Source organism: Danio rerio, chromosome 9 (genome assembly GCF_052040795.2).
Source record: "Danio rerio strain M-AB ecotype USA chromosome 9, GRCz13ab, whole genome shotgun sequence".
Lineage (NCBI taxonomy): Eukaryota > Metazoa > Chordata > Actinopteri > Cypriniformes > Danionidae > Danio > Danio rerio.
Genome location: NC_141029.1, coordinates 32,492,501 through 32,506,184, shown reverse-complemented (window position 1 = coordinate 32,506,184; position 13,684 = coordinate 32,492,501). Strand labels below are relative to the sequence as shown.

Below are 13,684 nucleotides of genomic sequence, written 5' to 3'. Positions count from 1 at the left end.
AGAATAGACTCGGTAGTAATTAGGTTTTGCTATTGCTAGATAGTTGGAAAGATAGATAGACTTGTTATTTCACTTTAAAAGATACAGCATACCAACTCACAACATTTTGAAGGTTTCACCGAGGTTTGGCGTTTGTAGCTTGAAAACACAAGGAGATGCTGCTTAAATTTAGTCTCTGAAGAAGAAAAGTTTAAACAGGGTATCAGTATATTACCCTTTCAGCGAGGTCATGCTTAGCTTGGCAAGATTCTCTAACAAATAATAATAAAATGAAACAGAGTTATAAAAAGTTGATTTTAATGGAGGCTGGGGAACTGACCACTCAGCCAAAATCAAAAGAAACAATCATGACATACTGTCAGCACACTGCATACACACTTCCACTGGATTCGTTGCAATCAAAAGTGAATCTGAAACTACTGTAGTCCAACAAAACACAACATCATGTTGGGAAGTTTGTTGAGAAGTAATGGCAGCATTTGGAAACATCATGTAATGCTAAAGTTTTGGCACAGTGAATATAAAATACCTTATGTCATATGTATGAAGACATATCATAACAGCACTAAGAAATGTTGAAAAGGCAATGTGACCATGTTCTTATGCAGTTTTACAATGAATCCTTACTCCACCGTCCTTTACTTTGGTGCAGGAGTATTGCGAGAATGTACCAGTCTGATGTACTGTATCCGCAGCCCTTGATTAAACATGTGTAGTTCACTCCCTCCAAAAAAATCTTTTCAACTTGCCATGTCAAAAAAGCATATTTGTTTAAAGATAACATTAAAAAGACCCCAAAACAATCAAAAACCACTACCTAGAATAAAGATCAGACATATTTAACACACCACTGGTGACCACCGCCAGCCCAGCAGGAGCACTTTTTAATATGTCAGTTTTGACATGTAGAGTGCTGCATCAAAACACGCAAAATGCTGGTCTTCTTAAGAGCTCTCTATTGGTTTTTATAATGTTTCTTTTACAATTTATAAGTAACTATCAGTTTATAGTAAACTGAACTGGCCAATGCTTTGACGTGTTGCTCTACAAAATTAATTCAACCTTGTTGAAAATGTGAGTTGTTTCTAAAAATGTATGTTTCTAGTAAATTACCACACAGTATTTTTTGTGGTAAGCACGTGGTTTACATTGTGCAGCAAATTGTTCAAGAATCACCATGTAATCATTTACAGCAGACCTAATTTTACTCATTAATTGAAAACCCAATTACAAACACCCCTAGATAAACATCAAGGAAGCCCACTGCAATGAACTCACCTCGCAGGTTTTGACATCAGAGCACTCTGTGGCCAATTCACACCACACAGACACATGCAGAGGAACACATACAATCACCAGATTACAGCAAGTCACTTCTCAGACATTCTACAACCTGACAAGCGCAGATTCAGCATGTTCAATCTGTGAAGACGACAAGCTTTGACAGATGCCAACAGGGGTAACACAATGATCCGACAAAACAAGATGAAGTTTCTTTTGCCATTTGTCAGTGCATGTGAACTGGCCTTTTACCTTCACAAAAAGGTATAGCAGGCCTTAGTCAGGTTAGACGCCATTTTAAATCTTACACAAATGTAATCAAGAATTTAAGGGACAGATTTACATTTATTATAACTTCGCACACTTTAAGAAGGCTCTATGGTCTCAAACCCAATTCCAGGAGGACCACAGCTCTGCACAGTTGATCTCCAACCACCTCCAACTCACACCTGCTTATTCATCTCTAGTAGTCTTGAACACCCTGATTAGCTGGATCAGCTGTGTTTGATTAGGGTTGAATCAAAACTGTGCAGAACTGCAAAACTTCAGGAACTGAGTGCGAGACCTATGCTCAAGGGGTGCCCAAAGGGGTGCCCAAACTCAGTCCTGGAGGGCCGGTGTCCTGTACATTTCAGTTCCAACCACAAATGGAACACACCTGAACCAACTAATCAAGCTCTAAGTACAATAGAAACTTCCAGGCAGGTGTGATGAGGGAAGTTGGAGCTAAACTATGCAGGACACCAGCCCTCCAGGACCGAGTTTGGGCCCTCTTGATCTAGAGCAGGGATCACCAAAGTTGTTCTTGGAGGTCCGGTGTCCTGCAGATTTTAACTCCAACCCTAATCAAACACACCTGAACAAGCTAATCAAGGTCTTCCTAGGTATACTTGAAACACCCAGGCAGGTGTGTTTAGGCAAGTTGGAGTTAAACTCTGCAGGGCACCGGACCTCCAGGAACGAGTTTGGACATGCCTGATCTAGAGCATATGTCTCAAACTCAACCCCTGCTCTAAATAGGGGGTGATCATCCCTGTTCCTAGAGATCTAGCTTTCTGCAGATATCAGTTGCAACTCAAATCAAGCACACCTGCCTGTAACTGTCAAGTGCTGTGCTCTAATTAATTGGTTCAGGTGCGTTTAATCAGGATAGAAGCTAAACTCAGGAAGGTAGACCTCCTGAAACAGGGTTGAGTGCTCCTGCTCTAGATCAACTTTTTTGAAGATTTTGTCTATTAAAAGTTTTTTTTTTTGTTTGTCGTTTCAAAACAGAGTACCTGGACCTGAACCTGTATACTGGATTAGTTGTATAGCTAGTTAAGTTTCAGTTTAGTTTGCTCCAATTTTGGGTTTTAGGTAACATGAAGGTAGCCCAACTTTAATTACTCTTTGCTGCCACGGTATTATTGAGCATCTGAACTGAGCTGAGCTACCTTTATGGTACCTAAAACCCAGAATTGGTAAAAACTTAACGGGCCAGCCAGCTAATCTAGCTTTATGGAATAAGACCTTAAGTCAGTATGTTGTTAAACAAATGCACATTCCATCATAAATGCACTGTACTTTTGTCCCTCAAAGACTTGTTTTCAATCTTATCAAAAATATAGTGTTTACCCGAAGTTCAGTAATGGACAGAAACTCAATTAAATTTCCGAACACTGCGGTAAGTGTTTTACACATTACGATTATGAATCATTCAATAAACTGCGAAAATGAGGCAAGTTGTGATTCAGTGTTGACAATCAGACAATCTGAAGACAGACGAACAAGAATGAGTGTTCAAGTAGATATTCTTGCTTAAATTTTACATTCACATGGTTAGACATGATTCCTGTACAATCTTATTTGGCCACCATCAGGCGATTTGAATCAGTGTCATTTTTGTTGTATTAGGCTCACGTGCCTAAAGGCCCAAAAATGTATGACAAAGGAAATGAACGCTTTAGCCTTTGACATCTTCATGAATTCTGACAGCTTCCCATCAAATGTTCTTTTCGTGCGCCGTCCTCAAAAGACAATTTGAGATCAATGCTACAAAAATGTGCGCAGATGTCAAGTACAGTTGGTGCGACACAAAAAAATCAAGTGACTGTTGAAAAAAAAAAAATGGACTATGCTAAAAGGATTGAAGGCGACCCACTGAGTTTGAAAGATTGTATACACACATCTTTATGGCATAGTATCCGACAAGATCTTCAGGCACACACAGAAATCTGTGCAACGGTTTAAGACAAGTTTCCCTTCATGTTTTCAGACAGGGAGTCACTCGAAGCCCCATGAGCTGCAAAATAGGAACAAACAGGACAGTTTGTAAGTTGCAGAGAAAGCCAGCAGCAGATGGTTTCACTTCCTGCCTGTACTTTAGGTGAAGCACTTTCAGCAAAAATTTGACCTGGTAAATATTTGGTTTCCTCCAAACTCCTGGTTCGGAGTGCCAGGTCAAAAAGAAGTTCACAGTGAACGTAAAAAGTCACATGTGGACATTAATGCAATGGGGTTAGTCATGCTGCTCTTTGGAAAGACAACACTTGCGTATCGTTTTACTTTTTTAGTGCGGCTGCAAGGTGTCAAACGTTTCCAGATTGATTAGGCCAAAGGTGAAGAACGATTGGAACACAAAAGAGGAAGAAGCAGACTGATGCTCTTCTAATGTACCTACAGTATAAGTTGCATCAGTCAGTTGGACGGAGCTTTAAGGTTTGTTACATGCAGCTTTGGCTTTGCCGTTAGTGCTGGATTTGAGTTGTGTCATCTCCACTTCAGCCGTGGTGTCTGATGGTAAACTGTTACGCATACGCTCGATGGTTTTCTGATAGGAGGCTTTCTCTTGCTCCAGAGAGCGGATCAGGTGCTTCATCTTGCTTTCGCGGGACAGGAAACTCTCAACGCTACTCTCCAATGTCTGAATCTTCAAACGAGCCGCCTAGAAATAAGGACAAAGTGAGATTTGTGTGATGAATGAGTATTATGATGAAAAATATTCACAAATTTTGTTGTGTCAACATATTGATTGAACAATTAAAAAGTAACAGATGTTTGATGAAAAACATACCACAAATAATGAAATGTTCTAATATATTTGATAAACAGTTTTAAAAAAGTAAAAAAAAAAATCTAATTATATATATATAAAAAATGTAAGTTTTTGTACATTAAAAATGACAAAAAAATTAATAAATTATATAAACAATTTTTATGGAACAATAAATTTTTTTTATCAATTTAACACATTCTTGCTGAAAAATATTTATTGCAATTTTTAAAGGGCACCTATGACACGGTTTTCCCCGCCCACAGAATTGATTGACAGCCACCATGTTTCTATAACATGTATACACGTCCACGCAATATTTTTCTTTACAAATAAACTTGGATTAAAATATCTGTTCCAACTGTTCCAACTGTATCTGTTCCAAACTTTTTAAAACAGAGCATATTTGTAATAAAGACAGTAAAATTGCTATGTAATTCTTAACCGCTATAAATCACCACAGCCGTATGGTGTCAGTAAATGCACATACGTGTGTGTGTGTGTGTGTGTCTGTGTGTATACTGCAAACGGCATTTGTGTGAGACTCATCATTTCATAAAAGGCTTGAATAAACACCACACATGTATAAACACCTCATATACATGAAATAAACTTACTTTGTATTTTTGACTGATGTGCTGTATTTCTGCTTCATCTGCCTCTATCACTGACAACTGTTGATAATTTTGTGCTTGAGTAAAATGTCATTTATTGTGCTTTATTCTGTAAACTACTTATGGCATTTCTTCTCAATTTAAAATAAAGCAAGTTTTCACTCAAAAAAAAACAACTCGTCAAATAAGAAAAAAGTTGTTTTCATTCATATATAGACAATAAAAAAGAACTTAAGATAATTTAAGCAATCAATATTTGGTGGGATAACCCAGATTTCTATCACAACAAATGAAAACACCTATTTTGACGAATTGTGGTTAGCACCATGACCTCACAGCAAGAAGGTCGCTGGGTGTGAATGCAAAAATGTAAGGGTGTTTTCTAGTGCTAGGTTGTGGCTGGAAGGATATCCGCTGTGTAAAACCTAGGATAAGTTGGCGGTTCATTCCTCTGTGGCGAACCTTGATAAATAAAGGTACTAATCCAAAGGAAAATTATTAAATGTAATTTTTAGCAAAAACCAAAATGCTCTTAAATACAAAATAATAAAGATATTCCATCAGACCTTTATATACCAAAACCATTATTAATAATTTACTCAAACATATACATTAGTAAAAGTAACAAAAAAAAACTTTTAAATAGTCTCTTCATTTTTTCCCCATAAATGTTAGTGAATAGATACTGAATACAACAAAGAACAATTTGCTTAAATTAAATTTAAACGTGATAAATTCCCCCAAAAATCAGTGGGCTAAAAAGTGTGTTAGATCTTTCAGGGCAAACTGTTTACATTTATTAGCGATAGTTAGTTTTGCATCCAAATACTATTACGTTAGTCTGGACAATACAGCCAAAAAGCATTTCACTCTCCCACAAATCAAGCTACTAGGAACATCTTGCTTTAAGCAACAAGTTGTTTTTAGGAACCAGTTGGCGATGAACATGTTGTGCTGTTACATGTTTAGACTAATAGAGTTTCAAGGATCACTCATTCTGCCACATTCATAAACACCAGCGTCAGCGTGTGATGGAACAACAAACTTTTATCATTTGGATTATCATTACATTTCAGGTTAAATGCTGAACTGTCGATGTCCACTGTCTACTTAAATATCTGACTCAAATGATCTTGTTTTTTATATATATATATATTTGTTGGTAGTAAACTCTGATGCGCTACTGTGAAGATCTTGGTTTCAGGTACTTTACTGCCACCCACTGGCCATGAGAGCACAAAACATTCATCCACATACCTGCAGTTTCTCTAGTAAGTCCATGTTTTGTTTCCTGAGCTGGGTATTGGCTTTCTCCAGTTTATCCAGTCTATCAGAGTCCTCTGACAGTGGAGGAGCATCTGAAAGCTCATCCTGCAGGACGTGATACTCCACTTCATACGCTTGTAGCTGCTTAGAGATGTCCATCTCAATCGCCTGCAAAACATTTTTTTACCATCAGAATTATCACACCGGTTCTTAGAAAAGAGAGAGATTTTTAATGTATGGCCATATCAGCTTCTCTGGCTATTTCATGGCAAAGCCAGATCACATACACATACAGATATTTTATGAATCTATATAAAAATCTAAAAATAAATAAATAAAAATAATTAAAACAATAAAAACAAATCCTCAGCAAAACATAATAGAGAAGATAAAAATCTAAAAGTCTTTTAAGGTTTACTTTTGATAAACATTCTAGCATTTTTTAAAGGATTCACAATAAAAAAAATATTTCTTTTTAAGTCTCTTCAGAAAAAAAGCATGTTAACATAATAAATTGGGCATTCCACACAAAATAATGTTTCTTACAAAATAATGCAACCAGATAGTCACAAACAAGCTCTAGCATGAAGTATGACAATTAAAAAAAATAATGGTCCAGTTATTTGTGTCTTTCTTTATAAACCAGGATATTTTGTCGACCGATAAGGTTTCAGTCTTGAAAAATTAAGACAATTGGCTCCATCTAGTGGTAAAATACAGAAAACACAACTATTACAAACAGAACGGGAAACAATGAGTATGCTTTAACTAGATTTCTTTAAGTCTTTACATCTGTTTAAACATTGAAAGAGGCTGGGAAAACTAGCTAATGAATATTACTATAAATGTCTTTGTCATTTGAGGCGTAGCATACATTTGACAATGTTGAATTAATACACATTAATAATTAATATTAAGTATATATTTTATCATATGAATAAGTATAAAACATTAATAAAATACAGAAGTTCTCTGCAAACCTGTGCAAGTTACTAATGGATTTGGAAAAGCGGATCTACAGAAACTTTGTGCTGTATATTATAAGAATAAAAAAATATTGAAGCCGTTTCCTCTCTGAACATATCTTTCAGGAGTTGAAAATGAAGTTTAAGACCCATGCTTTGCAAACAAAGTCAAGAAGTGAAGGCACTTAATTTAACTAATTTATTAAGATAAAACTTTAAGGATTTTAATTGTTCTATTTTATTCCCATGTTTCTGTGTAAGTCTTCTGTTTAAGGCACTGCCACCTAAGGGCTTTTCTTGGTAACTTTTTTTTTTTTTTGATGTCTGCCATGGTATTTTTTTATTTGGAATCTCTATTAATGTCGACACAATGGCACAGCAGTTGGCACTGTCACGTCACAGCAAGAAGGTTGCTGTTTCTGTGTGGCGTTTGCATGTTCTGCCTCCTCCGGGTGCTCCTGTTTCCCCCACAATCCAAAGACATGCGCTATAGGTGAATTGAATAAACTAAATTGGCAATAGTGTATGACTGTGAAAGTGTGAATGCTAGTGTGAATGGATGTTTTCCAGTAATGGGCTGCAGCTGGAAGGGCATCCTGATGAATAATGGAACTAAGCCAAAGGAAAGGCTAAAGCAAGTTAAAGAAGTGACCACAGAAATTAATTAACAAAAGAAATAATGGAACAGATTTTAATCAGTTTTATTATCAAATAAAACAAACAGGAAATAAAGAAAAGCATAATTGTGTATTTGTTTCTGGTACGATCTAATCAAGTGCATTAAGATTATAAAGGTTTTAAAAATAATAATATAAAAATAATAATATAAATGAGTATGCAAATAATAAGTTATCTGTCAATATCATCTGTGCAATATCAGACAGCACCCGTGAGAACAGAACAGTGATTATTGTTAATTCAGTTTATCTCATTCATGTCAAGCAGTGTGTGCAGGGCCAGTGAGCGCATCCAGATTTTTCTTTAATTCTTAGTTGTGATTAGGTTGTTAATATATAATAGAATCTGTTAATATAAAACGTGTAGTAACGGTGCTCATAATATTTGGTGGGTGTGACTAAATTTTGTCTGGTGCACCTAATTTTTTAAGTTAAGAACACTGGTGCTACCAAGAAAAAGGCTAATTTTCGAGCCCTGCGAGACCTTAATCAGTAGTGGAAATTTGGAGATTTTCAGAAAATGTTAAATGTGATAGAGCCCCGTTACATTATTCCTTCATAAGACCATTTTAGGCAGATAAATCCTGCTTTCAGATCCACTAAAATGGCAGGTGACCGACCGCCAAATCAAGCAGATCTATGCTGTCTGAAGAAAAGGTGCACACTCATCTTTCTAAAAATAAAAAATTACTTAAAAATAGATTGAAACTGAGTTCCATATAAAAACTAAATTATTCTTTTCTTTTTATTTGTTTAACTACTACAATATTTACTACAATTTTTATATAAGCAGATTTTTTGTTTTTGAGTATAAAGAAGGATTTGTTTTATTTGCTGCTAAGCAGAAACCCCAGAAGTACAGCTTTATCTCTGTTTAAAGTAAAATAAAATAAAAAACAAGATCATACTTTTGTGATGTTAGTTTTAATACATAAAAAAAATTAAATCCGAGAAATCCTCTGGCTTTTTTCTTTTTTGCTGTATCGAAAACATACCAAACCGTGACATCCGTGTGCCGTATCAAACCGAACCATGATTTTTGTGAACCTTTACACCCCTAATATAGACATTTGGTAAAATTTGGTATTAAAAAACACCAAAACATAGAACATAATACTAACACTAGCCAACCACCATTGAAAAATATTAAGAAATACATATATTTTGGTTGTAAATAATGTCTTGGTAATTAAAGAAATTATTCAGAAATTTAATTAATAACTTCTTTAGAAGTATTGTTCGCATTTACCTCATATGATCGAAATAAACAGCAAAAGTGCAAACAAACGAAAGCTGTTATATTTGCAAAGTGTAATCAGAAAGGCTAACAGGATCTAAAACAAACACTTTCCTGCATTCACAAACATTTTATTTAAAAAAAAAACACACAATAAAATGTCCACCTCCCTGTGTAACACATTAACATCAATACTTACATATAAATATAGATTTGTTGATAAATGATTGCTCCAACACAAAGCTTCAGATACACAGGTGTAAAGTTTGTTTTATTTTTAAAGTACCTTAGTGATGATCTCCTCCATCTGGCTGTGAGTGAGGGTAGGGATGGTAGATTTAAGGTAGTCCACAATACTTTCAAAGCTGTCGCATTCCAGTATCTCTCCCTCGTGGCTGCTCAGCAAACACAGCGCCACCTTAAAAATCACCTCTGTGCCTTGCACAAACAGAAGGTCTGACACAAGACACACACACACACACACAAAAGTGTCAAAGGCCATCCACAACAAGTGTAAAACATCTGAATTTCAACACCCATTATGCATTTATAATCACATACATTGCATTAGTTCAGGTATGAGTATAAAAAATACCAAAAATACGGGCCACAAAGCCGAGTGGGAACTGAGAGGCGAAGAGAGTAAGAAACCAGGGTGCGGCATACAGGCTGGGACAGATCTCGTGCTCATCCAGGTGGGAGTACAGGTTACGGTGATAGTCGTGCAGCAGACGGGACAGCTGGTACATCTGGATCTACAGAGAAAGAGAGAGAGAGAGAGAAGAAATGTACTCACACTTTAGAGGGTTGAACTTTAAACGGGCTGCAATGTGACTGGCTGAGGCAGGCTTTCTCTCAGGGGATTAAAGATTGGCACATCTGATGATGAATAACCACTAACAGCTGACGAGGAAATGGTGCACAAGAGGTGGAGACGGCTGTTTGCTTGCTGCTTGAGCAAATGTGTGTTCATGCTGATTACAAATACACTCTTTCTCTATATCGTGAGAAAGGAATTTACAGTGAGTAATAATTTTTTTTTTTTTTTGAAAAATATTTACATATATTTCTTATTTTAAGGTAACATTATTACAAGTGTGTTTTATTAATACTGACACCTAGTGGTGTGGATGCAAAAACTTGAATAAAAACCACCAATAAAATGTCATCTTTTTGTTTGTTTGTTTGTTTACTTGCTGCCACATCAGACTACTATATTGATAAACACATAAAGTATTACATAATAATAATGATAACTTCACACATAAATAAGAGGCCAACGCTGTTTACTTTTCACAGCCTCAGTTTCGCAGATTTTTTTCATGCAACTTGACATGCTTTTTTTCTTCAGCGCATTGTGTTCTGCATCCTGATCAGTGCACTGAATTCTGCGTCCTGATTGGCAGTAGACCACTGTCAATCAATCTCCACTATGTCGTGTCTCCTGTACAGTACAGAATGCGTTCAGCTTGCCAAATTTACATAAATCTTCGATCGCTATCAGTGTGACTGAGGTGCTGGACTGTATGTTTGCAAGTTTTCTCCCATTCACATTGTCGATGAAACGTGCTGCACCGTCAAAGGCACTTGTAGTAGCACCCAAAAGACAAAGGAAGATGCTAACCATCGCACAAAAAGTTGAACTTCTGGACATACTGTACTAAATGAAGGAAGAAGTTATGCAGCTGTAGGACGCCATTATGGAGTAAATAAATGGTTTTGATCTCTGTTTCATTCTATTATACTGGATTTTTCTATGAAGGTTTGAACTTTGAGAGTGTTTAAACAAGAGAAAAATGGTGAAAATGTTAATGCCTTTTTGAGAAAAGTGTATAAATTGTCAAGTGAGGGGTTTTACATCCTTAAAACACCTATAATAATTGTAAAAAAATTAAGCTGACTACTTTGAGGATTTTGCCAATTGCGAATTTGGCTTTTTTCAGAAAGTAACTCACGCGAATAAAAAGGGACTGTTTTATTTATACACTAAAACATTAGATATTTCACTTCGAAATAGGATAATTTCCTGTAAAGACATTGTTTTGAATGATACAAAATTGTTTGCTTTGAGCATTATACTGACACCTATTGTCAGGGGCGTAGCTGACATTTTAAAAGGTGGTGGGGGGGCAGCAGAATGACATCCAAAAGTTTAAGTTCATATAATTATTGATCAAGGCCATGCAGTGGCGCAGTAGGTAGTGCTGTCACCTCACAGCAAGAAGGTCGCTGGTTCGAGCCTCGGCTGGGTCAGTTGCCGTTTCTGTGTGGAGTTTGCATGTTCTCCCTGCGTTCGCATGGGTTTCCTCCAGGTGCTCCGGTTCAAAGGTTTCAGTCCAAAGACTTGCACTGTAGGTGAATTGGGTAGGCTAATTTGTCCGTAGTGTATGAGTGTGAATGAGTGTGTATAGATGTTTCACAGAGATAGGTTGCAGCTGAAAGGTCATCCACTGCGTAAAACATGTGCTGGATAAGTTGGCGGTTCATTCCGCTGTTGCGACCCCGTATTAATAAAGAGACTAAGCCAAAAAAAAAACTATGAATGAATGATTATTAATGACCTATTTCTAAATGTTTTTTCTTTAAAAGTGAAGGGGATATATCCCCCCACGCCCTCACCTATTGGTGTGGTTGCATCAATGTGCAAAAACAAAAGTTCTCCATTGCACTTTGCAATATTGTTTTAGAAAAGAGGAATTTGTATTTGTCTAAACATGAAATCTACACATGGGATCCAACCTACTTATAGCCACTATGATGATGTGTCTTGCTATAGTGGATTTTATTTAAATTATATGAAATAAGCATAGTTTGTGTGGATGTACTGTAGCATTACACCACACATTAATTAAGCAAGATTTTAGCATTGTTAAAACAAGAATGTTTCAAAAAAAGAGGCAAAAAAAAGAAGATTTTTCTGCATTTTAATTTGGTCAAACGTTATATTTTCAACCATTATGCTAAAAGTTATGTGCAATGTGAATACTTTTTATGTTCTTTTATTCATTCTCCTAAATAATAGTTTGAGTAACGCAACACCAAACTCATTCAATTAAGTATGCATTGTTCCCCGCTCACCACATTATTTGTCACAAAAACCAGTTCTGCACCATTTAACAAACCGCATATTCATACAAGCAAACATACCAGTTTTGAAAGAAAAACATGAACATGAAGTGAAAACTGACACTCTTTTACACTCACACACAGTGTACCTGCAGAGAGATCATGTCGGGACGGTACTGGCGGCGAATACCCAAGTCGTACATAAGGAACTTGAGGGTGTCGAAAGACTGTTCCTCGCTCATGTGCAACAGCAGCAAACCGGCCACAAAGCTGATGCCCTGGCAGTAGCCCACCTCAGTGTCCAGCAAAGAGTAAGCCTTTAGTAGGTTGTACAGAGACAGCTGCCCGGCTCCCAGCTGAGCACTAAAATACTGGTGCGTTGGAAACGTCCGGCCTGGAAATCATGGGAAACATCTCTTCAGTAATGTGCTGGGTCAAAAATATAACTCTACAAATCTAAATATATTCTAAAAGTGCATTTTAGGGATGAGTGATATCTTATTGTTTGTAACTCTCCCCATTATAAGAATTTGTCTCTGGTGATAATAACAAAAAATTAACAAATGATTATGATGGTTTGGTCAGGGCTGTACAGTGCCACAAAAATTGATCCATGTACAACAGTAACACTAGTATCCATCTGAAAATTATGTGTATGAGCTTGATTAAAAACAAAGAGAGTTACTGATATAGTTAAATCCACTTTATAACATAAATCGGGAAAGAATCATGCTATTTTCAAGTATTCTCTATGGTTATAAACTTTATTTTAAGTCAGTATTAGGGCAAACTATGAGCTATGGCGTGTGATGATGATAATGATGAACTCTGACTCAAACAAATAAAACTGCAAAAGAGTTCTTCTTCTCTTACAATGAAATCTTGTGACATTTTAAATTGTCAATACACACATTCAAATAGATAAACGCATTTAGTTATCTGCATTCATCTACTCTCACCAGAGATTCCACCACGAATATGTCTTAAGTCATGCATCATACATCGAGTCACAGAAGAAGTTGAGAACTTGATTTAAGTTAATTGAAAAAGGAGAAATATTTTTAGTTACAAAACCACATGGGTCTGCTTCATAAGACATGTGTTAACCTCCAGGAAGCTGGTTTTGTTTTTAACGCTTTTGGAAGCATCAAAAAACAGCCATTACCCAACTCCTTTATACAGCATGGAAGAGCCTGGATAAAATATAAAACTACTCAGACTGTGTTTGTCTGAAGCAATATAGTCTTATACACTGTGGATGGCTTTAGGGTGAGTAAATTATGGGGTAATTTTCCATTTTAGGTCAACTATTAACTGGATAGCTTTAAGTCTTCTTTGACACTTATGTGGAGTTGCACCCTCTAGCTTCCAGTATGTAAGAATGCATAAGTGTGTGTGTGTATGTGTGTGTGCGTGTGTGCGTGTGTGTGTGTGTGTTTGTGTGTGTGTGTATGTATGTATGTATTTATTTATTTATTTATTTATTTATTGCCACATCAGCAATGTATGGCTATTTCATGGCAAAATTGATATACATAAAATAGTAC

The 13,684-nt window shown here is 36.3% G+C and overlaps 1 protein-coding gene across 21 annotated transcripts in view; it reads right to left on the bottom strand.

Annotated features, from left to right (window-relative positions):
- Nucleotides 1-280: 280 nt before the first annotated feature.
- tbc1d4 (TBC1 domain family, member 4) overlaps nucleotides 281-13,684 on the bottom strand; it is a 58,198-nt gene continuing 44,794 nt past the window's right edge. For 4 of the 21 annotated variants that reach the window (XR_015499449.2, XR_015499456.2, XR_015499452.2 and 1 more), the window contains 6 exons: nucleotides 12,287-12,531; nucleotides 9,667-9,826; nucleotides 9,358-9,527; nucleotides 6,184-6,360; nucleotides 2,862-4,204; nucleotides 281-2,790 (listed from right to left, as the gene is read on the bottom strand). Coding sequence is in view for 4 of the 21 variants with exons in the window: in XM_087267909.2 (XP_087124035.1) it covers nucleotides 3,974-4,204; nucleotides 6,184-6,360; nucleotides 9,358-9,527; nucleotides 9,667-9,826; nucleotides 12,287-12,531 (983 nt within the window). In the remaining 17 variants the exon portion in view is untranslated. Of the gene's footprint in view, nucleotides 4,205-6,183; nucleotides 6,361-9,357; nucleotides 9,528-9,666; nucleotides 9,827-12,286; nucleotides 12,532-13,684 lie in introns of all 21 variants that reach the window. The other 17 variants (XM_087267909.2, XM_087267911.2, XM_087267910.2 and 14 more) reach the window with 7 other exon arrangements.